At 43.6% G+C, this 25,869-nt stretch overlaps 1 protein-coding gene across 1 annotated transcript in view; it reads right to left on the reverse strand.

The window, feature by feature from the left end:
- The window catches only part of kn (EBF transcription factor knot), a 287,569-nt gene that overhangs the window by 31,121 nt on the left and 230,579 nt on the right, over positions 1–25,869 (reverse strand). The window contains exons 7-8 of the mRNA XM_071591777.1: positions 23,769–23,850; positions 2,113–2,230 (exon numbers count right to left, since the gene is read on the reverse strand). Of these exons, the coding sequence (XP_071447878.1) occupies positions 2,113–2,230; positions 23,769–23,850 (200 nt within the window). The remainder of the gene's footprint in view (positions 1–2,112; positions 2,231–23,768; positions 23,851–25,869) is intronic.

The raw sequence follows: 25,869 nt of genomic DNA on the forward strand, positions 1-25,869 counted from the left end.
GTGTTTTTGGCATTCTTATCCCCTACGAAAGGGTTTTAAATCCATACCTCAAATACTGTTAAAACTTTGGTGGTGGATATCGCGATTCGCTTAAAACTTACGGCTAATATTGTGCCCACCGTTTCGTATGACTGAACCACGAACTGAACTGTGTTGTCAACTAATCCAAATATATCCACTGTCCTCGACAACCATGCTGATGAAGTATTCATTTTGTTTTTAATTGTGACTGCGGAAAAATTATCTGTAACCAGTTTGAGTGACGCAGGGTAAGGAGGAGAAATAGCGGAGGGAGGGAACTGGCGAGGTAGATCGGGGATGAAGCGGGGTAAGCAAACCTCGAACGCGAAGAGTCTTGTGGTTTTGAAGGCTTGAAGACCTCCCTCTTCCCCATTTCCCGATTCCTCACTCGCTCCTCTACACTCCCCGCGTCCTCGTCCTCGGCCGCCTTTCGTCTTCCCATTCCGTTAAAAACGGAGTCCCCTCGACCCTCCCACGGCTCATTCCGACCCCCGTTCCCTTCCTCACGGTGCTCCCCAAACCACGCCTCCTGTGCTCTTCTCCCTCCCAGCCCCACTCCTCCCGTCTCCACCACCTCCCACGGGAACACTTTTCCTCTTCATCCTCTCTCTCTCCGCTCTTCCCCTTGATCCCCCTTCCCCTGCGGCCCGCCGCAAAACTCTGATTCAATTTCCTCCCGCGCGGGAAAGATATTATAATCTTTTTGAAGGGAGGAATCAGATCAGTCGTTCCCTTTAGCCGGCTAATTTTGATAGCATTGTTGCTCCCTTTTCCCCATGCGGGAAACATTCAATTTCTCCTCATTTGGGGAATGATTTTTATTTTGTAAGTTAATGCTGGTATCAGGCGAGGAGTGTGTGTGTGAATATATAGTATATATATATATGAAATATATATTCCATATATACACGCATATGCATGTATTTATGTGTATGTATATACATATATGTATATGTATATATATGTATGTGTACTGTATGTATATGTATGTGTACTTCAACGAAATCATATATATATATATATATATATATATATATATATATATATATATATATGATTTCGTTGAAGTAACACGGAAGTGTTGAATAACAAACTTTGACAGCAACAAACTATATAAGAACACATAAAAAGATCACTCACACATTATTTCTTGATCATTTCGACGGAATTAAACTCCGTCTTCATCGGAAGAATCTTCCGACATGTGAGTGATCTTTTTATATGTTCTTATATTGTTTGTTGTCGTCAAAGTTTGTTACATATATATATATATATATATATATATATATATATATAAATAATATTTTGGAAGAAACTAATCCGTTAGCTCTGAGTGTTGAGTTGCCACTCGAACGAAGCGTAAACAGACCTGGACTGCGGTGGTGCAGCCAGGATTTTGATTTAGGGGTCCCCGCCATTGTCTGGAGGGACAGGAAGGCACAATAATTGGCCCGGGATGGAGAGGGAGGATAAATTTAATTCCCGCACTAGCGCAGGATGATTTGAGTGGGGGGAGGGGAGGAGAAAACTCTGAAACGTAAATATACACCTGCGCAACCGCGGCGAGAGAGGGCTGCTTCTTCAGCCGTGGGCTCGACTTTAACGGTTCATTGGATCGCAATCATGTCCGAGCCCGCTGACATTTTGTCGGATTTTACGCAAGTGCCAATTTCAGCTCAGGTGAATCGGAGTCGCTTGAGAAGGAGTTGGTGGAGGGCATTGTTCCTGAGGCTCATATTTTATTAAAGCGACGACCTTGATTGCGTGCGATCTCATATTGCCGGAGTCTCTCGTTGGGTGGCAGTAAAAGTTGGGAACGAAGGGAAGGCAAGTCCCTAGGATCCATCCCTTGAGGAGAGAGGAGGAGCAGCCCTGTGGCAAGGGGTATCTGCTTTCATGGGGCCTTCTCCCTCGTCGCCATTTATCGGAATATTGACTCCGTACCTCCGGGAGGTTTTGGGTGTAGGGTGGGGGTAGGGGGAGAGCAGGGAGGTGAGGGGAAGGGAACGAGGAGGGGGGAAGAAAGGGGAGGTTTAGATAGAGAGAGAAAGAGAGAAAGTAGCGCGGTAGGGGAAGGTCGGTGGTGCTTACCTTCCGACGGGTCCAGACGTTTTGCCCGGCGACCATGCTTGGAGTTGTTGTGCACGAACATGTTGTCTGAGACGGCCAGAAGAGGCCCATCCACGCCCACCTGAGTTGATATGACCACCTGCAAAGGAAAGGGAAGAAGCCCCCCCGTATTAGATGTAAAGGGTGAATGCCCGACTGATGATCATTATATTTTTGGTGAAACGTAATCGACATGACATCATCAAACAATACTTACAGATAATGAGGATAGAGTCACAGTTATGGCCTATTCACACAAACAGAACACATTTGATAAATCGGATTTAATCCTGGAAAAGAGCCTCCTGACACCGGTACTACTTGAATAATTATTAGCGGTAAAAAAATTTAAGTGCCAAAGAATTGATCATTTCCAAAGACTTGAAATTTGTCAACGTGGCTTTACACTACATTCAAAAGCATCATTCCAAATATACAAAAGTAGCATTACTTCAAACTTTGAAAGATCAAAAAAGGGCTAGGCTCTTTCATTTTTTCAATTTAATCATTAAATATATATAAAGGATTATAAATTAAATTTTTAAGCATATTAAATATATTTAAAGGACAGATAAAAATACAATATCAATTAAAATGACCCCACACGACATGAAATTATCAGAGAAATATTTTGCTTGTTTCAATTTATTATGCCTTATTTGAGTGGCTAAATAGCATTGCAATATTACACACACGTGATTATTTGATGCCACGCGCTAATTTGAAGGCGCGCACTAAAACAATATTTCTGAACAACTAAACTCTTAGGATATCAAAGATTAGTATTCATGAAGAGATTTTAACACTATAAACTTTGAAATGTTTTTTATGTTTTTCAACATTGATTGGCAGGAACAGTACAACAATAAAGTCTAATATTATAGTTTTGTGCAGGATGTATTCTTGTAAACAATTCCCTAATTATTATTTGCTTAATTTAGTAATTATCTTTTCAGGGATTGTAATTGTTTTAGGACAAATAAATTCATTTAACTCAATTATCTGCATTGAGACACAAGCAGCACAATGATGACTGAATCCTCACACCTCTCGTGTTTATGAGACCACGAAATTTATTCCACTAAATTCATTTATTCGGGAAGATAAAGAAAATGAAGACATCAACACAGTTGTAAAGAATTTTATTCAGATGTCCCAAAGCAGAAAATAAATACGTGACAATTTGTTGATGCATCTCCTCATCGTTCCATCGATACGTAACCACTTAATCCCTCAGCTTTTACCTAAGCGATTTACACCCGTTGCGAACGCTTGCTTATTAATCTAACACGCGTTCATGGCACTTTCAAAAGGCATTCGACATTAATTTTCATTTAAAGAGGCGGCAGCGAGGAAAAAAGTTTTCGCAGTGTGAGTAATAAAAGGGCCTTTTTTTCCCCCCTGGAAAAAAAATACCAACAGTTTTTCGAGTTCCGCAACAGAAATGATTCGGAGGAAACGCAAACGCTTTCGCATGGGAGTTGAATTGTAACTCGGGCTTCTGGGAGCGACGCCGCGAATTAAGAGTGAAAGGGGTTTGATAAATGCCCCACCGACGCCAGAGCCACCCCATGAAAGCGGCGGGAGAGAGAATTAGATATGGACACTTTCGGAGTCATCGGCGGAGCGGGGCGAGGGAACGGTGGGAGGAGCGTGGGAGAGGAATGGGGGCGCTGCAGATGAGAAGGTAGGTGGCGTGAGGGAAAGAAGCGACGGACGGAATTAAAGGCGAGAGGAGGAAATGGTGGAAAAGGAAGGAGGAGAGGGACGAAATGGGAAGAGACGATAATAAAGCCGGGAGAGATTTCGAGAGAGAGAGAGGAGGAGGGATGGGGAGATTTGATGTGTGTGGTTGATGGCGGAAATATTTCAAACGACTAAGGAGCTGCTTTGGCAAGAATATGCGAAATAAAGATGGTCATTGACCACCAACTCAGAGCAGAAACTAGTTTATATTCAAGCTTCAAAGGGAATATGCTCTTATTAGAGGAATGAAAAAGTACAGTTGTTTATTAAGAGCATAAAAATACAAAATTAAAACAAAATATATCACGGAAAAACGCGAAGGCAAAATTGGAAACGAATGAAAATATCTATCGATATATGACTTTGCTTATTGCGACTCGCTCATTATTATCATACAATTTAGGGACTAGACAATTAAAATATCAACCATTTCTAAGAAAACGAAGTCAGTTATTATTGAGATTACTTTCTAAAACCTTCATATGAAATGAGAAATGGAGTTGAAATAATAAGGCCTAAATTTGAATGTTAATACAAACGAAAAACACGAATATATATACAGTAGTAATAATGAAGAGGTCTGCCATGACTGCTCCTGAACTGGTATAGTGAAGAGATTCATTAATGGACTGTATTGAGGACAACTTTTACAAGGTCTCGTGTATGAACTTGGAAAAGGAAAACAGAAGACAAGTTATTTTTTTGATAGATTTTATGGACTTGAAAAAATAATGAGCTGGTACCATAAGGGAATAGGAATAGTATGTGAGAGAAGCTAAGGAAATAGAATAAGAGGAAAGTTGTGATAACAAAATTGGAAGGCGAAAGAATAATGTCTGGCGAAGGACAGAAATGGAAAGCGTTGTTTTCGTGCTCTTGTAAGGCCTCATTTAGAATATGCATGTAGTGTATGGTATCCCACTGAAAAAGGCCTCATTCGAGAAATTGAGAAGGTTCAAAGCAAGTTCAAGGCAAAGTTCTTCTGGAGTTGGGTTGGGAATCTCTGGAAATGAGAATTAGAAGATATACAATTAAATGATATATTAACCTTACTGAATAAATTCAGAGCCGCATGTTTCAGCGCCGAAGTCTTCCAAATTATTTGCACAGATACATACATTGGTCTCTTCCATCATGAATATGAAGTTCAGGGAATAGAATAGATTCTCCTTCTCACGGAGAATATGGGATAGTAACTGCTGGGTTATAGGTAGCAAAAATCCCACTTGCCAATCGCAGCGTCTAGTGTCTGGAGAATTATTGGTTTTGCTCAAGTGCATGCGCTTTCGCTAATCTCGCGTGTTTTGTTGTCGAATCCCTTCCCGCATGACCGCATGGGACTGCCATTTACAGTATTGCTTGCCCTGATTTGTTGTTTTCAAGCTTCTCCTTCCACCCCTCGTCTCTTTCGGTGGGAAAGACGCCTGCGCTGCCTGCAGCGGTGTGTCATATTCTATGTCTGTGTCTTTGGGGGCGGAGATCATGAGTTTCATGTCCACTTAATGGGGAATTTCCCCCTCTTACTTTTCAGTTCAGCATGATTTGTCTTGTTATGGCGGAGCCCTGTGGTATAAATGATTTCGGTTAATTTCTATTCCCTTTTTTCGCATAACAAACTTATTAGGTGAACTATCCATTGTTTTGAATCAAGTCGAAATCCAGCATGCATAAAAAATTGCACGTTATTTGATAGTTTTTAACGAATATTTTTCCATTTTCCCTTCCTCTCCCATACCCTCCCTTATCAATTACCCTTCCCACCTGGTGCTTGCACCCCCTGCCAAACCCTTTTTTGGAGGTTCGCGGGGTATTTATGTCGATGTCAAATGTGAGGGTGTGGGTGATAAAAGTTTTTCTAAAATACGATAAATTATAGAGGAGAAAAAGCTGAATATTGGGGTTTGGCATCCTGGGTACAAAGAATACCTGGCGATAATCCATTTTCGGGTACATCTAGTGGATGTTGCACTGAACAATACAGTGTTAGCTCACATATTGACGAGTAGGAGTTAAAATGTACCGGAAAATACGAAGTTCTTGCTGGTTAGCTTTTGACTAACGAAAATGTATCTGATCCTAACACCAGATATCGCATTAAGTTTTTGATACTGATTAAGTGTCGAAAAGTCACTTTCTTGGAATGGGTATCACATTGCAAATTAAATAAGCCTTCGACAATCTACGTGGATCTTTTAATACAACAATTATTGATTAAGGTCTAAAGAGAACAGATTTCATCCATGCTTCATACTTATATCAGAGCAGAAAGCTGTTACAAATGGATTAATGTTTTATGATTGGTAAACAACCGTTCAAGGTCTAATGCCAAGAACAGAGCTTTGATATGGATGGATAATGTATCGAATAGTGAACAATGCCAGCGATATTAATAATATGTTTATCGTGAAAGTAATATTTTTAAATGGTAAAAGTTCACCTTAGAAGTTAAAGTGATTACAGACTTTTTAGAGCCTAATATATTATCATTCAGTGAAGCCCGGGGACGAAATCACATTGTTGAAAATCGATGCTCGGCTATTTGCCTTTTTGACTCCTGAAAAGGGTTTGTGATATAGGTACGTACATGTGATATGCATATGATCTATTTAATCGGAAGCCTATTATAAGCCTAAGAGCATTTATGTAATGATTATGCATAGAGTTTTGAGTTCATACGAAGCACTTGACTGGGAAAAATATTTCTCATCGAGGTAAAAATTGAACCGAAGAGATCATATGAAACAATCTTTCTCTAAAAAACGTTTTAATACAAGGTGGCAAATTGAAATCTCACGTAGAAGCGCCTGACGGATACGCAAATTGAGATACATCAGCTATCAGATTTGCAAGAGTTTGCTTTCATATTAAAGTTTACTCCCTTTACTCCAGAGTTCCAATTTAGCGTTTCTACTTTCATCTTAAGTAATTTTATCTCAAAACATTGTAGCGCATGTTCATTTGATACTTTCGTTAATTGGCAGGTGAACCTTTTTTCCGCTTGGTCTTGGAAAAAGTTAAAATCAATGAAGCGGTGCACATTGAAGAGTGTGAAGGGCAGCGAGTTTCTCGACGCTGGCGCATATTATTTTGATTCCAAGTCGTTCCTCCGATATATAGATATCTGGAGAATGAACTGTTTACCTATATTAAAATTGCCGGAACATCTACGGGAAAATCATAACAACGATCACCATCTTCTTAACTCCACTAACCAAATCTTACCGGGAGAATAGGCCTGAGCTACTACCGTCATCCATTCGAATGCCCACGCTGGAAGAGGTAGGAAGGGAGCGTCAGCTACGACAGAGAGCATGCTAAGGCAGAAGTCGAGAGGTACGAGACTGGGGAAGGGGACTGAAGGAGAGAGGAGGGAATAGGAATAGGAAAAATCGGAGACGAATGAACGGGAGGGGAATAAACGAGGCGAGGAGGAAGGGAAACGGTATGAGAGCAGGTAAGGTATGAAGGGGAGAAAGAGAGAGAGAGAGGAAACAGAGAAAATAGCGCGGAGTTCCTTCTCTTTTAGGAAGTGGGCACCGGGGAGGGTCTGGTGGGGAGGAGTCTGAGAGAGCACACACACACACCCACACATAAAAACACACACGCGCGCGGGCAATGGGGACGTTCGATATTCCGCGGGGGAGGAGGGGCAGAGGGAAGAGGAGAGACGTCTCGGAGGTCGGAGGAAGATGCAAACAGCGGGAGGAGAGGGGAGGAGGAGGGTAGATGAACTTGTAATACGTACCTCAGAAAGAGAGGGAAAATTTGGACATTAATTTATACTTTTTTACGAATGAGGCCCCTTGATTCACGGGGACTTGAAATTTTGGGTCCAATAGTTTTCGCACAATTGGGTAAGCAAGTCTACTGCAAAAATTTGGATCGGCGATTAGTCGATGCTCGCTCCGGCAAGGGAGGGTCTCTATTTCGGGGGCGGCAGGGGGAGGAGGGCTATCCACTACGCTTAGGGCCTCGAGATCCATCTCGACGAGCTGGAAACAAGTTATTAAAAAAGGCAACAGTCACCACAATGGTCCTCACGTTAATTTATGAATAAAAAAGCATGAATAAAATATGAATCTTACTGGAAGGCACTTCTTAAGCTTCCTAGAGTATTTCTACTGCTTACACCTGGTTAAATGACCTCGGCAGTTTTTCCGCCTGGCAGTTCATAATCTAAAACCCTCTCCAAGAATTCTGCGGCGGCTGGCGGTTTATAAAAGGAGGACGTAGATGAGGGTAAGGAAAGATGGGGAGAAGGGAGACGGAAATGGAAAGAGGGGCGACGTTTGTTTGTGCGCGCGAGATTTTTGCGTGCGTGTCTGTGTGTGTGGAGGAGAACGAGGGAGGGGAGAGAGCGAACCCAATCGAATGGAAATAGGGAAGGGTCGAGGGAAAGGGAGGGTGAGGGAGTGCGGAGGGATTTGCCGGGGACGGGAGGAAGGGAGATATAAGCACCGAGGTACGGACGGGGGGCGTCGGAAAGAGGGAGAGAGGAGAAACGGGAAAGGAAGGAAAGAATGGAGAAGATGTTACGGGAACGAATCATGAAAAAGGAAAAATAAAAGAATTGGAAAAGTGAGGAAAGTTGGAAAAAGGCACATTAAAGAGAGATATTGAGTGGGGGTAAGTTCAAGCACAGTACAGAATAAAGACAGTAATAAGAATAAGAGAGACCAGTAGAGGAATAGATGATTCATAAAGAGAAGAAATAGGGAACGAGAAAGAGAAAAAAGATGATTATAAAAGGAAATAACAGAGAAAAATAAGGGAATGAGTGACATATAGTGCAAGAGAGAATGTGAAAAAGGGAAGGATGAAAAGAATGGGAGGAGGAAGAGAGTGGGGAAAATTTGGCAAGAATACAGGACGGCAGAAAAGAAAGCAGGAAGAGTCGGGATTAAACGGACGGAAATCTCAAACGAGAGAGAAAGTTGGGGAGGTGATAGAAAGGGGGGAGGCATAAAGGGAACCGCTCTCGCCTCCTCTCTAGTTCATGTGGGACCGGGATTAAAGAGCGAGGCAGAAGATGAAAGGGTTGGCGAGAGGAAAACTCGAAAGGGGCCGGAACGAGAAAAAAGGACGAGGAGGCCGGAGTCGAAAATTTATGTAAGCGAATCCGCTTATGTGGAAAGTATTACCAAGAGAGAAGAATCGGTGGGAGTAGATGGTTTAGGAAGGGGATGACAGGAGATCCCTTGGCTAAGGACATGGAATTGGAGGAGCAGACAACAAGGAAAGGAGAACTTTTCGATCACTGGAAGCTGTTAAGTAGAATCCCGATGCCAGGAGACAAGGTGAACAGGAACGACGGAAGAGGATGGAGAGGTAGTATGAGATAATGGAATGGATATGCATTACACAGCCCGGGGCTGAAAATGAAGAGGGCCAAATGTGGTTTAAGCAAAACGAAGGAATGAGGCAAAGAGTAAACAGAATGATCGTTAATGAGGCATCGTAAGAGAAGGGAGAAATAGGGGAAGCAGGAAGATTGGGAGTGAGAAAGGGATCAGGTGGATGAGGTTGACAATGGCGCCCGAATCTTTATCCCCACACCGTTCCCTTACCCTCGGCCCTCATCCTCTCCAAGCTCCCGCCGCCATCCTCCCTCATTTTTCCCCAGCCTCGATCCACATACTCTTCCCTGTCCGGCATTTTCTCCAGACTTTTTCATCCAGCCATCCTACTTCATTGGATGTTTTCTTTCTCCCGCATCTATTCCCAACCCACGGCACCAAAAGCATTATGGCACCACCCGTCCCTGTCTTTCCCTTTCCAATTCCGTGCACTATATCTTCACGGATGTAATCTGCTCAAAATCCTTTGAGTCGCAACAAAAAAAGTGACTGGAACGAGCGTTATGATTTTGTTGACGATATTACCTTGGTAAGCGTATTTACGGGTAGGTTCAAGGCTGTAAAAATTATATTCTCTATAGAAATTGTTAATTAATAATAACCCAATGGATATATTAATTTTTGGGCTAATTTTTCACATCAAAGACTGTTGAGAATGATTCCTAGGGGAACATTTATAGTCTGGCCGGATGTTCGTATGAGTCCATTTTCTTCAGCTATCAAACGTGCCGCTTAAAAATTGCACGTTTTTATTGTAATGAAGAGGGAGCAAATATTTTAGGCCTTTGGCCTTACTGTGAACTCCGCCTAAACCTTAGTTATTCGTTGTCGTTGCGGGAAGCATACGTGTTCTTTTCTCTATCCAAAGCTGCTAATTTTATTAAAACTCGCGTCATCACTACGCTACACCACTTCTCCTCTTCAACACATTGCTTCATCTAAATATCGCAGCGAGGAGAATTCTTCAATGAAAACGCTACCATCACCCCTCGACTTCCTCAGCCATTACAAACATAACGCTGGATGCCTGGGCCTCCCTGCCAATCTTTTGATTAAGTACGAGAACTTTGATGTCCAAAGTTACTCGATGGCAAACAAATTCATGAGATGAATTTCTCCGCTCGGCCGCTGCATCGTCCGTGAAAGAGAAGAGGGGAGGGCTCACAAGTGGTCAGGAATAGGGAAGGAGCCGCGTGTAAACGCTGTGTATTTCCCTGCAATGGAGTAAAGTTAACGGCGATGGAATTATGGGAGGCCTACATCCTCCAGTCGGAGCGACCTCAAAGTTTAAAGGCTCCAAGCAAACAGGCAACCGATAAATAACTTAGGCCGAGCAAACAAAGGATTGAAGATTTCGTTAGGGACCAATGGAAAGGGAAGGGCGTGTTTGCTCTCTTGGGAACCATATATGCTTACTCCAGGCTCTTTTTTTATATAGAAATGGGACAGCGATGAGACACTGGTCTTAATGAAATGCAAATAATCTTTCCGATAACGATGATAGCTTTATAACCGCGTCTGATGAATCAAAATGACAGCATGCAATAGAGAAAAGGAGGTACTAACGTTCAATTTAAGGAGTAGTTGTGATAGGGATATCTTTAAAGCGCAAGAATGAATGTGCAATGAAGGTGAATCAGAAAAATTTAAATGAACATTTTGAGAGTTTAAAGGTATTTGTTTTTATTTCGAGGAATTTATTTTTCTAACATGACAGTGTAATAAGAGATATAAAATTTGAAAAGCTGTCGATAGAATACAATTGAAAAACAAAAGATTGATTATTTCAGTTCAGTGTTCTTCCTGAGCACAAATTAGAGCTTATTTCATTAAATTATACACTCGCACAACTCAAATAAATACGAGAAAATTAGTTTTAAGGTGGGCCTTGAGAAAAGAGAGTGTGTGCATTGTGCAATTCAAACAATGCGGGGGTCTGGCTCGTTTTGATTTATCCATTGCTATTGAAATGGCAATAGAAGTTCAATATAAAGATTAATTAAAGATACACTGTAAGATTATAAGACCTGATTAATTTAACTTATGGCATTACAAATACGTACTATGATTAAAAGATTAATTATGGATAGTTCTCTGTGCTATAGTAACTTCTCTACCTTCCACACTACTTAAACGCTTAAATTCACCTTTAGATGGACAATTTTTCCGCCACCCGCCTCCAGCCACATATGCCCCACAGGTAATTACTCTGCCAGCTTGACATCATTAAAGCTTTAGTTGCAATGGACTTCCTTCAAAGTATTGAAGAAAGTGACTTTTTACCTTAAATATGTGCAGCTGTCCAGAAATAATGCAACAATGAACGAAAGACTGACTATGCGACCGCGGGGGATCTTAATGTTTTCAACTATTTATGTAATAATATTTATCCAACATATCTGCTTGACATCAGGATCACGTCACCCCGGTGTCGTTAACGGATAAATGGAACCCTGGGATTTGATGAGTGAAAGGCCAGAAAATGTAAACTAACACACTATTCACATATCCCAGTTTTTTACGGGTAAAATGCCAGCATAGTTCTGACACGATGTAAATAAATGTTTGCTACTACAAAGTTTATACTAAACACTATTGGAATTCATGTTCGAGGAAGTAAATGCTATTGACTTATTTTTGGCAACACCATCCTATTTCTACCAATGCCAACTCAAGTGGGACCAGTGTCACGCAATTAGTTCAAAAGTATTTTTCTAAACAATTATATGAATTTTATTACGATTACGTAAAATTAATAATATAACACCACTATTAAGAATTATTACCGTTTAAATTCGTCTGGTAGCTTCGAAGCGAAATAATGAATAAATACATAGAAGTCAACAGAATTAATACTGTATATGATTCACGATATTTAAAACAATTTTTAAATCCAAGTAATGATTCAACTTTCGCGTACTGTTTAAAAAACATTGAGTTCCGTAGGAAATGATCCATATTGAAATATCCTACTCATGAACTCAGACAATTCTTGATGACCTGGATTACTCATTTGATATCGCATTTGACTTATTTGGTCTGAGAAAGGAAAGGAAAAGGAAACATCTACTGCAATTCTTGTTGGCGTATATTTAACAGCAAACAGGGCTAAGAGTAAGAAAACAATCATCTGTTAGAGCGTCTTATCACTCTATTCGGAGAGCATAAATGGGTTTCCAAGTGCTTTTAAGGGTTTTAGGAAGATTATTCGATCCGGACCTTTATTTTTACGAATTATAAAAAAGTAGCAGGCCTCAATGTTGATACGAAAAATGAACATGGCTGCGCGCTATACTGCTCCAGTACATCATTCCACCCTCAGCATCAGATATGGGACCGAGCGCGGAATGGGCTGTGCGGTTAGGGGAAGATGAGATTTACCGCCCATCCGCCCCTTCCCACCGTCCTAACCCCGACTCCCACCACCCACGTCCCCTCACTCATTCCTCCCCGCACCCTCTCCACCCGTACCACGTGAGGAAAACAAAATATAGACGAAAAGAGCGGCAACGAACGCGGCGCCGAAATTTTATCATTACTCCTTTTTTTTTTAAACCGCCGCAATAAATCGGAAACGGCGGAAAAAAATGAGGAACCTCGTCCATCATTTTTACATGAGAGGTTAACGTCTAATCACGGCGATAAAGTATGGCGGCATTTAAGGGCCGGCGAAAGAAGAGGAGCGAGAGGAGGGACGGGGCGAAAAAAACAACATCGCATCATCACCACAAAAGTTTCTCTTGCTGGGGAGATAACGGCGATGAAATTTAAAGCCCGAGGAAATTTGGAAGGGAGTCCGTCTGCATTGTACAGGAGAGTGAAGCTTAATGAACTTGCGTCAATTGGGGGGAGAGGAACGGGGAAGACACGGCCATGTGTAGAAGAGGAGGGAAACGTTAGCTCAATAGTTTTTGACTCTTTACGTTGCAAAGAGTCGAGCTCACTGACCCGGGGTTAGAATCCTCACACGACGGCTTGTTTCGGATTAAAAACAAACTTCCGCACGCGAATTGGTGTTGCGAACGTGCCGGTACCGCCTCCTCAACCGCGGCTAGGGGACGATTATTATCGTGACGCGGGTTGTCGGAGCAATCACGGCTCTTTCTTTTCCCTCCGCATGTGTCAGATGACAAGTGTTCATTAATAGGGGTTGAGGAGGGAGGGTAGAGAGAGGTGAGAGAGAGAGGTTTTTAGTGCCGTGAGGTTCGTGTGGGAGGAGGAAGAGAAGGGAAAGGAGAGAGGGACGGGAAGACACTTTCCCTCCTGGACTACAAGAGCAAGGGGAGGCCCTGCTGGGTCGCAGTGGGCAGAGGGAACGGGGGGAGGGGAAGAGCGTGAGAGGGAGAAAGGAGGAGGAAAAGATGGCCTCAGCCGCCACCGCCGGAGCGGTCCCAAAGGGAAAGCCATCTACACTTGTGCACAGATATCCCCTTTAAAGGGCGGATATACTTCCCCGTTTCCTCCTTCCCAACTCCCTCATCCCTTTACCTCCCACCCTCTCTCTCTGATTTTCACTCTCTCTTTTGGTCGCCTCCGTCCTCTCACGTCCCTCAACTCTCCCCTCCCGCCCCCACCCCTCTCACTCCCCGCTCCCCCTCCGATCCTGTCCCCCACCACGCACACCTCCGTCGACAGAGAGACTCGCTTCCCCGCTCCGCACGGCCACAACCACGAGGCCGGCGGGGCGTATTTGCCCCCTCACGAAATCCACCTCTGATTTGACTCTGCCGCCTATTTTTCCCGATGTCTTCCGCCGTCGATTTTTGAGGCCGTGCTCTCTCTCTCGATTGAAAACTGGAAACCGATATGGGATCGAGGGGTGGGAGGCGAAGTCCTTCCGATCAAGTGGCGGCCGTGTACGTGTGAACGGTGCCTTGACCTCACTAATGTCCAATTTGTGGGGACACTCCCCCCCTACACCTCATGGAAATTCACACCGTGATCGAAAAAAGGTTTCAGGGGATAATAATTCTGTTACGAGGCTAAAAGAGATCTCTTGATGCTTCAAGTCAGGACAAATTTTACGTACAAAGGGAACCAATCTTAAAGTAACCGACGATCAGTACCAATTTTTAACCATTAATTGTAGGAAATATCGCAAAAGAAAAAGGTGGGAACATGAAGGAAATAGTGAAAGAAATAAATATAAGGACCTGTGAAGAGCCAAAGAGTTAGTCGAACTGAATAGTTTAGAAGGAAACCAATAATTGGACTGTTTAGTTCAGGCAATAAAATTGTTGCATATATAAGTTTATTGATAGTTATATATTGCACCAACTGAAGACTATTTGCACACCCACTGCAATAGAAAAAGTGCTAATCCTTAAATTTTCAACAATGTCATTTTTAATTATTGGTTGGTTTGATTGGAAGAGAACGTTATCAGAAGGCGTGGGGTATTTTTTCAACTGATTCACTTGGCGGTGGTCTCAGAAAAAAACTTTTATTCATATATAATTTCATCCATATAATTTCACATTGTGTCAATTAATAAATATTCCTGATGGTAATTTATGGCATTTGACACCACCAACCGTTTACAACGCATGCATTACCCAGGGTATAATAAAGATTTCGGCATTGGTCCCTATCTGTGCTCATAGAGATAATAGCGGGTTCATAAGGATCAACAACTATGATAAGATCAACGTATTATTAATTATTTGGGACTTCCTGCAGTCATATTTTCCACCGAATATGCGAAATATGACAACAGAACGCAGTAAATTATTTTCTACTGCTTTGGAATCACGGCCCGGTCTGTTTTAATTGAACTTTAGTCCCACTTTGGCAGCGGTGCCTGCTCCCAATTATGCGTTATTCTTTCCTCTTCCCGAGTTCCCTGGCGGCTCTTTCATGTTTTCACTCCCAAGCCTAAATATCTCCAGCACTGCGATAAACTTCCGCTCTCTTTTTTTTCTTCTTTTTTGGATAGAGCTTTTTCGTTTAGTCGCTTCCATGCAATTACCTCGAGCGTGCTCAAGCCTTACATCCGTTACCACCTCTTCCCTTTAATCCACTATTCTCCACACCTGTAACTTTACTGACGAAGCTTTAAACGGTCCATTTTGTCGCTCATGTTTTCATTCCTTCCCTGGCGCCATTAATTTCATTAAAAGGTGCAACTTTAACAAAACTACGTCGATCCCTTTAAACTTCTCCTCGCGCTGTCTTGATTTTCTCCGACGCTTTCTCAGGATTAGCTCTGCGGACTTCCTTTATTTTCTAAGGTATACTAAATTTTCATCGAGACCATGGTATCCTCTATCCCTTTGCAACTGCACACGAACGAAATATACAAGTGTAAAAAGAATTATAGACCTTTAACTTATGAATTTAAAAGCTATACCAGCCATAGTTTTAAAATTCAACAACTTCCTTGTCGATCCCCAACGTTACTAGATAGATTTCAAGAATATTTTGAAATGTTATTTTAGAAGACAAGAAATGAACGAAGCAATGAGAATCCAGAGTAAGTAAGAGTCATAATAAGGTAGAATAATTCTTGCTGCCGTTTTCCTTCCAAGGATAGGTTAGTAATCTTACTTTCCCCCGTTTTATTTCTTCAAGTCCATATCTTCTACTCCAGCACCAGAAACGGCCATTGTTTACATCTAGAGCTCGCCCTTCCCCATGGCCAAAGACTCATGCCTTTCCTTCCATCTTCTCCACATCAAGCCAAAACGCAAGAGACGCTTCCTCGCGAGGGAACGTTAGTCCTTTAGGCACGCAAACGCCGCCTGAAGGGACGGGGATCGACTCGGATTGGCGGGCGGGTGGATGGAAGGAAGATGGGGTGGGGAATTCGGAGGGCGGCGTGGTGTGGGCTGCACGTGGGTGGTGGGGGATAGCAGCGCCGGAGGGGGTCGAACCCGAATCTACCACCGCAGCGTCGGGTCGCTCACGAAATGGCGCACGCCATGGCGGCGTCAGGGGGATATCATGGGTTTCATGGGATGGTCTCGGAAAACCCAGAGCGTGGTTGCGGGGGAGGACGAGGAAGGGGGTATATCTATCTATCTCCTCCTCTCGCCCGCACCTCTCCCCGCCTCCTCTCCTCCATTTTGGGAGCGCCGAGGGGGTTGGTGGGGAGGGGGGGGGAAAGGAAGGGATGCGGACGGTCCGAGGCGGGGAGAGGGGTTGCGGGGATGTGTGGTGGGTTGAGGTCTGGGTGGAAGGGAAGCTCCACCCCGCTCGTCCCCCTCCCTCCCCCTCCACCTCCCTCGGGAGCTACTTCTGCCCCCTGGGAATGCGCAGAGGGGTTCTCCCGCCGCCAATCCCCCCCTTCTCTTCTTGTCCCCTCGTACGGCCCATCGCCCTCCCTCCCCCACCATCTTCTCTCTCCTCTGCCCCGACTCCTTGCCTCGGCGTACGCGCCATCATCCAGCCCCCTTCCTCCTCCGCCCCCTCCCCTCCTTGCGGGCCGTACGTCTTCCGCCCTCTCTCTCTCTCCCTCCTTCCCTCTCTCTCTCGAACCCCGCGGGGGAGAAGGCTCCCGTTCCCATGGGAACGGAGAACGATGACGACTAGTTCGTTCGATGAAGCCAGGCAGCGGTCTGCCCGTTTGCTTCGCCACCCACACGCACACACACACGCGCGCCCCTGCCCTCGCCTCCCTCCCCCAGACGGTCACACCCCCCTCTCCCTCCGCCATCTCCTTTTCCCTTTCTGCCCTCCCTCATCCCCTCTCCTCTTCCACCCCCCACCCCTTTGCGACTTCCATCTCTATCGCCTCTCGGCCCTTTCCGATTACCACCTTCGGACTCCGGCGAAGGCCCTTACGGAGCCGACCGACTTCGATTCCCGCGCGGGGGCTCTCCCTTCTCCCCGTGCCTTACTTCCAACAGGACGAGGGGGTGGGTGTGGTGACGAGCCGAAGTGGGTACAAATGGACGACTTTCCTCTCTCAATGCATCGCGATTGCTTCCGAAATATCGGGTCGCCTGAATCGCCGAATCGTGCGGATGCCCAATTTTTGAAAATAAATGTGCTATGGCTGCGAGATGCATCGTAATATTCTCTATGTAAACAAAAACGCGCATAGGTTCTCTTCCATAAATTTTATTCACCGTGCGATGTCGCTGTTGCTGAAGTATGTCGCCAACGAAATAGGAATATATTTTTATTTCACCAGAATTCTTTTTCGACGAGTAAGTTTGTTATTACACTATGTCGTCGTGAATGGCCACAAATTTGGAAAAATAAATGTGTGGAAAACTAAAATTAGTTTAATATGGATGGAGGAAACTTAAACCAGATTATGCCAGGCAAATGAACTTGCTAAAAGTGATCATCTATGAGCAAAGATGTTATCAAACGTTTTTCAATCTAGAAATCTCGGAGGCCGTTTCTCCGGCTAGAGATCAAATCAATGGCCTTGACTATTTCAATGATTATATTAATGCGAGAAAAATAACTAAGGAGTACCATACCTGATTGTTTGTATTTAACATGATTCTACTATTAAGACTGCAACTTTAAGGCTTCTCTTTGGGTATTATCCAATCTGTGAGATATAATTTCACTATTGTTGTTTTTCTCAATTAAAACTTTCGGTGTCTTTCTACGTAACTCAAAATTTAAAGATAAAATTTTCAACCAAAGGCCTGCCAAAATCGATAGTATCTGACCGATTAGTGATATTGGAGGGTGCAGTTTATGAACTTACAGAAATGTCAAAAGAACAAAATACGCTCTTAAAGAGTATTTGCCTGTTTGGGAATTCTTTAGTTCGTAACTGAGTCCAAATAAACATCATGCAAAAAAAATAATTTTTCCATTTCACTGAAATAAGTGTTTAATGATTATGGATCACGGAAACAATGAAAAAAATATATGTGTGCTGCTCCTTAAATTATTTACAAGGATATATGATGGATGTCATACTTCAAAATTCGGGTGTGGTCAAAATTACAACAATAATTAAAATGTAATAATAAAAATAATGCTCCAAGTCCTTTCACTTATCTTTGAAATATCATTTTAATAAAGGTGGTCAGAATACCAGAATTCTCCGTCCAGACCTCCGACTAATCTAAGTTTTAGGGCAGTTTGATTCTTACGGTTGAAAACTTCATCTCCGTTCATCTGCTTTTATAATACAGAAGGCATGATTTCCCTAACACTATCGTCTGACTCCCTCGACTTATTATACGCTTATGTCGTCCTTTCTGAACATTGGGATGAGATCCCTCGCGTGACACTTCATTTCCTTCCGCGCCTGCCTCGACTATTTCCCTTTACCTCTTCGCCCCTACACCTATTCCACATCTTCGCTTCTCTCATCGCTTACCTCTCCGCACTCTCCACACTTCCCTCTCGACCTGTGTTCTCTCCCTCCGGAGCCTTTATCTCCTCGGCCCATGGCCCCGTCGCTTTTCGTGGAGAGATTGGGATTCTGGGAAGGGCAATCGTTGACCTCGCGTCGAGCGAAAAACGCCAAAGGCAAGCTTCACTCTCTCTCTCTATCTCTCTCTTTCTCTCTTCCCATTGCCCACGAGAAAAGGAGGACTGGCTCCTATGAAATCCTCACTTGCCTCTCTCTCCCTCCTCTTTCCCCGACCCTCGCCTCTCTCTCTCTCAATGGTCGTCGGCAAATAGGGGGAGATACTTCTTCAAACAGCGTGCTCTGGGTGACCCTCATCCAAAGAAGTTTCGGAGGTAATGAGTGAGGAGGATCTGTGTCAAAGGGCCCGGGGCGGGGGGAAAAGGGTCGAGGAGAGGACATCAGGACTTAGGCGTTGTGTGCTCTCTCTCTCTCTCAGTCGCCGGACAAAACGGCGAGGCGTGTTCGGCGAACCGGAATCCGACGCAAAGTGTTCCGGCGGTTAATTAGTGGAGAGGCTTTAGCGAGAGGGTGTATAAAATTGAGTTTATCAGAAGACATTACTTTTGCATGAGGCATCAACGGTTTTGATCGCTGACAGTCAGGTGGCTTCAAGAAATTGTGAAGTCGAAAGTGAGGGATGCTTACGACTCCGAGAACTCTCATACCTATGTGTCCACTCTTTCAGGTCATGTCAACGTATCTCGGAGTCATATTTCGATGGTGAAAGATTTTTAGCTTGAACGGGGGCGAGTGGAGCGAGAAATTGAGACGGATAATAATCGCATTTAGTTACCGTTGTGGCATAAGTAAGATTAATTCGAATCTCAGCCGCATCTTTCAATAGAAACTGAAGAAGCGACTCAACAAGAAATTGAAGCCTATACCTAGGCATCCCATGCGGAATCAATCACTGATACCAATAAAATATTTTTACTACGCGGGAGAGTATTCAACCGAAAAAATGAGCCCTTACACAAACATTATTCTCCTTAATGCACAACACTAATATTATTATTCCTCTTCTAATGGGAAAAAGAAATGTTGAACGTTAATTATATACTGAGAAGTAACAAGTATTCCCTGTACATCTCTCTCCAAACATTTGTAAATTCTATTAATTTCGGAACACGGTCCCTTCTCTCTCAAAAATAAACTCTCCCAAGCGCAAAAGCAAGGCGTGCAGTTAAGCAAATAGGAGGCCCCCCAGAAAACACTTCAGCATATAAAATGACCATCTAAAATGCCCATAATAAACTCCACCGCCATTGATTTTTTTCAAAATTATCTCGGCGCATGCGCTCGGTGACGGGTGGGAAAAAACGGTAAAAAAATACGAGGAGGAGAACTCACGGAAAATAAACAAAAACAACCGCGGTAGGAAAGAAGAAGGCAAAGAAAGGAGCGCGGGGGAGGAAGTGGCGTTGGGGGCGGGAGAGGGTACAGTTAGGGGGGCCGGGGGGAGATCATTTTGGCGAGCGCGCGGGGACGTCTCTGGACGGCGGGGGAGGGGGAAGGGTAAGAGGGGTTGTGTGTGGGGCTGCAGAGGATTGGGAAGGGGGAGATTGGGTGGATTGGAGAAGGGGGTGGGTTGGAGAAGGGTAAGAGGGGGTTTAAGAAGCCACAATCATACCCAAACGTGCGCGCGCGGGTGGTCGTTTCTCTCTCGTATACACAGCAGCGCCGCGACGCGCCAGCGGCAATCGCGTGACTCATGTGGGAGAGTGAATAACTCCAGCCGCACACACCTACCCATCGCCCTTGGCGGGGGCGGGAGGGTAACCGCGTAAACACCGCCTGCCACTTTTCTGGGAGACATCAAAAGAAGTCGGGAGGGAAGGAGAGGAATAGGGAAGCTGGAAAGGTGGAAAATAGAGGAAGGAGAAATCGTAGGGAGAGACGGAGTACGGCGATAAATAGGAGGAGGAAGAGGTGGCGAAGGGCCCACATTATTTAGTGAGGGACAGTGAGAGGGCAGTGAGTTAAGGGCGCATTCTATTGGCCCCCAAGGTGCGTCAAAGGGCAAATTTCCCCGTCCTTCCAACCGTAGTACAGACGATCCTCATTTGAGGTGTTGCCTGCATTGGAAGTTCTCAAAGCCTTTGTGGGAGGGAAGAGTAATTCTGCGATTATTTTTTCCCGTGCGCACGTGGCGAAGCATAAAAAAGCACCTTCGAAGGCACGGAAAATGCCGGAGATCACAGCGTAAGCTTCCGTTCTTCATGTCGACAGAGCTGCTCAGTTTGTTTTGAAGTATTAGATTGGATCGCTGTGGGCAATAAATCTAATGCAGCTGAGAGTGGAATCTAATTGTTAAAGCCCCCCGGATGAGATTCAAAAGGATACAATGAGTTCAAATGTATCAAACTAGAATCTTAAAAAATAATGAATCAAGCATGACGTCTGGTGAATACAGGGTGCGTTCCGAAAGAAATGAAATTATTTTTTAAGTAATGAACATATTTGCAAAAATGCTTAAAATCCTTCAAAGTACTGTCCTAGAGCCTCTACACATTTTTGCCAGCGACTCTGCCATGACCAGTAGGCGCCCTGGAAGGCGTCTACGGGGACCTCTCGCAATGTCTTCGTCACGGCTGATTGGATCTCTTCTATTCTTTCCGAATGACCTCATTAGTGTTCTGTTCATCTGTTTTTCAGTCTCCCTTTCAATCCGTCGTCCCTGGGGGAAATTCTTGGGGGAAATTCTTGCTACCTGCAACGTTGGGTCGCATTCCCTGCCTTTTACAGTCTCCTCGGGGGGTAGAGTGTTTTATGGTGCATGTTCATGTGGTATTGGTGTTTCACATTCTTGCTTGTTGTGTCCTGGCTTGCGTGTTGTTGGATGGCTTTCGTGCTGCATCCTGGGGTGCAGTTGTTTGTTGATTTATGGCATGTGTTTGCATGAGTGTAGAATGAAGGGATTTTTGCATGAGTGTGTGCGCTGCTGTAGGCGTAATTTCCATGTTGTTGTTTTACATGTGGTATTGTTCCTTTTTACGGTTGGTGACCCAACACCCCCGCCACACGCCCTTGCGGCGGCTTGTTGGGTATTATGTAGATGTAGATGTATGAACAATGAACGGGTTTCTTTCAGGGCTGTCTTAATCCGAGGGAACAAAAAGACGTCTGTTGGGGCGAGGTTAGCACTATATAGGGGTGGGGCAGCGTTAGCACCTGGTGTTTGGCCTGGAACTCGCGGACTCGTAGCGCGTTGTGGCAACACGCGTTGTCGTGATGGAGTTGCCAGGTAGCGGAGATGTCTTTTGTCGTCCTGATGACCCATTTTCGGAGTCTTTCCAGCACATCCACGTAATAGGCAGAGTTAACTGCCTGTCCTTGAGGAAAAAACTCCTTATGAACCACTCCTTTACTGTCGAAAAAGATAATGAGCAATGTTTTCACTTTTGAATAGCTCATTCTTGCCTTTTTGGGCTCGGGAGACTGGTCGGTGTGCCACACAGAGCTTTGGTGTTTTGTTTCTGGGTCTTATACAAAAACCCCGGTTTCATCACCAGTGATAACGTTGTCCAAATAATCAGGTCCATTTTCAATACGTTGCAAAAGTTCACTTGAAATTTCCGCTGAGTTGGTCTTGTGGTCGTCCGACAACACCTTGGGCACGAGCTTGGTACACACTTTCCTCATCGCTAAATCTTCAGTAACGATGCGAAGCACAACAGTAGACGACAAGTTCAGTTCATTGACAACCATCTTGATACTCAATCGACGGTCAGAGTCCAACAATTGTCGAAAACGAGCAACTTTGTTGTCGGTTTCGCTGGTTGACGGCCGCTCAGAGCGTTGTTGGTCGTGAACCTCTTCCCGGCCCTACCTTTAGGGCCTTAAACCACCTCGAAACTTGTGAGTAGGACAGAGCAGGGTCCCCTAAGCCTCACAAATCATTTTGTTAGTCTCCTCAAGAGATTTTTTCAGTTAAGCACAAAACTTAATCGCATAACGTTGCTCGATCGTCGATTCCATTTTTTTCGTGACATGGTCGGCGTGCAGAGGTTTACAATAACTGACGTCCTGCCACTTCCAAAGCTTTGAGAGCACTGAGATTGTTTGCGCGGCAAAGATTAGCGTCCCTTCCACCTACTTCAGGAAGTTTGATCCCACTCCAAATAATAGGAGCGGCGCGGAATGTTCAATTGCATTACTTTCGGAACGCAACCAGTAGGAATGAAGAGAAACTACTCCATTTTCCCGGCCAAATACAAATTATTTGAAAACCGAATCACTAATTTCGATTTTGATTTTCGATGATACTAATAATACGTTCATTCTTTGCGATTCAACAATTCGACTTTTTCCGCATTCCTATAGCTGTGATTTATTTCTTATGCTTATTTTATTTTCCTGGACTTTTTAATACCCTTGAGTATTTTTCCTCTTTAGCTCGCACTTTCATTAAAGAACAGGGGAAAAAATGAAGAAGACTGCCCAAGAAACGCTTGTGCGTCGTGAGTCATTAAAGTTGGCGGTGGGGTGCAATAAGTAGCCGTTTCAATGCTGGTGAAAAAATAATAAGTGAGCCATTCAAAACTAAAATAAGAAAGTGTTTATTCAAAGTTTATGAAGTACCGAAATATTTCAGCATTTAATTTGAATACCTGCTAAAACATTATCGTTGAAGTACTGTTACAGCAAAAAAAATTGGTTAAGTGCTTTGCACATGAATGAATGAAGTATTATATACGTTTAAATACGCCTTATTCCAAGGTAATAAGTTTATAAAAAGAGGAAATGAAACATCCACCATGTGAAGAATAACAAAAGTAGATTTAAATTTAAGCAAGACTAACCCAGTTAGTTCAAGTTCCTTGAACATAGTACGCATAATGTTTAGAGAATATATTGGATATGTGAAAATACCAAGTTTTCTTTCCTGGACACTCAAATCTATTCCATATTACAGTTCCAAGTCTTAAGCTGTTGAGATAACGATACAGAGTAGACATTCTATTCAATAAATAATATTTCCTTGAAAATTGTCACTAGTTGTATTTTACAAAGAGAAAAACGTTAATCCTTGCTTCAATACAGCGACGTGAATATAACTTCTATGAAAGTGTTCACTAATTGATGGGACTCAGTTAGTTTGCACATATTATCTTTCTGAAGCCATTTCTCTTAAGACATTTCGGCCTCAAATGCAGGAGTGAACAAACACCAATCTCACCTTGTAAGAGGAATAATGTAATGCTTACCTGGAATCGCCTCATGTCCCTCGGGTTTCCCGCGTTCTTGAGGCAGTTCTGGTTGCATTTGAGAAAGAATTTGAGGAAAAACCTGCAACGAAAAGAGAAGAGAACCATTACCATTAGGTGATTATAGGAAAGCGAAGCAAAGTGAAGTCAATTATAATTTAGAAATACCTTGGGGCAGTTGACTAATGTTTCAAAGGGTCTAAATATAACGGTGAACTACCACAGTTTCAAATGGAATATTTTAAACTCCTGCAATAAAATCCAGTCACATCGGCAGCCATGCTATGCATTGCGAGACGCATCGCGGATATATTTCATGAGGCGCTAGGAAACAAAGATATAATTATCTAACTTTGCCATACCGACCTTGGAACATTTAATTTTTGTGATTTCCGCATGTCCGTCAATCAGCAATGAGCATTCCCGCCCTCGAAAAGCCGAGTGCAGGCACCATGCAGCGAGCATTGATCACTTCGTTGGGCCGATTATAAGGGGCAGAAGTGACGTGTTTGGAGAGGAGAATGTATTCCAAACGGCGCGTATGTCTCCGGAAATAAATTCCGCAACTTATCGCGCGACCTGTTTCTGCAATCACCGCGCTGAGTGCGAGCGGCTTGTCCGGCAACGCTGAATTTAGAGCGCGGTCGAACTCACCCGATTCCCACCACCCACTCCAATTTTCTCGCCCCTATCCCTCTCTCCTCCCTGGCCTCCCCTCACCCTCGACTTCCCTCTTTCCTCCGCAGAGCCCCTGCCACCCACTCAACTCCCTCCGCCCCGCCTTCCACCCCGTCACTCCCTCCGCCTCTCACTCTCTCGACTCCAATTCGAAAGCGGCGGTAGGAGTCTAATTGGCTGTTGAATGGGAGAGTGAGAGAGGGAGAGAGAGATCGGAGGGAGAACGGCGTGAGCGGGGGCCATTGAGATGAGAAAGGGATTTCATTTTTTTGGCTCGGGGTTGGAGGGAGCGCTGAGATGAGGGGGTGGTGAGGAGGAAGAAAAAGCATGCCGCCGGAACCCATTCTGGCATCCTCTTTTCGTTAGTGCTCACGAATTTTCTTCCGTCACTTTTTTGGCCCATTTCGGCGATAATTTTGGGGAGGTCAGGTAAACGGAAAGACGATAGGTTATGTAGGAAACGGTACCACAGAAAAAGTCCGCTTTGGAATTAATTCCGTAATTTCCCTTTACACAATATGCTACGAACTGCAAGTACTAAAAATGTGCTTTTAAAGTAATTTTCTCTCTCCAAGTGGTTCTCGATATTCATCAGTACACACACGCACGTAAATAATACTTTTACTGTGTAGGAATAATTATCATTGAAAATTTGGCTTTGATGATAATATACTTATCCACAGCAATTCTGTAAGCTTTTTAACAAAGAAATTGTAACGAGAATGCTGTTGACTTGCTCGTAGGTAAATAATATTAAATGCAAGTAGTACCGACCCCAAATATCAAAGGATCGCTCACTACTGCATTATTTTACCATAAATTTTGAAAGTAAAAAATCAATTTACAAAAAGACCTTTTGATTTCCATCATTTATCTTTTTAGACATTTGATCCATTGAAATGTTTAATTTATGGCGTCATATTAGCGTACAAGAAATGGTTACTTGCCCGTTGGATTCGCAATCATTATGTCTCATTCAACACCCTGACTTAAAAACAACCAAAAAATGTATTAAAATTATAATGATTTGAAATAATTTACTCCTTGAGGATTCCATTCCAATACCATAAATGGCTGAAAACTGTAATTAACATACTTCGTGGCATCGATCAGCTTCTACATTCGCAAATATTCTACAACATTGTGAAGAATTTCAATCAAGTTTTAAAATCGAAAATTGATGAGAGGGTAGTAAGAAAGGCTCACCAACAACAGTATTTCCGAAAATATTCATGTGACTCAGTATTGTTGATGTACCAAGGCTGCTCAATAAAGAGTGGTCATGCATTTTTTATCCGCATAACTTACTGTGCAACATTTTCATTCTCTGTGTTCTTCCTAGCTCAATATTTAATTAATGCCTAGATTGATTTGAATCCAAAATTGCACCGACGGCAACCATGGCAAGGTGAAACATGTTCAG

Source organism: Hetaerina americana, unplaced genomic scaffold (assembly GCF_022747635.1).
Source record: "Hetaerina americana unplaced genomic scaffold, ioHetAmer1.1.p SCAF_5, whole genome shotgun sequence".
NCBI lineage: Eukaryota > Metazoa > Arthropoda > Insecta > Odonata > Calopterygidae > Hetaerina > Hetaerina americana.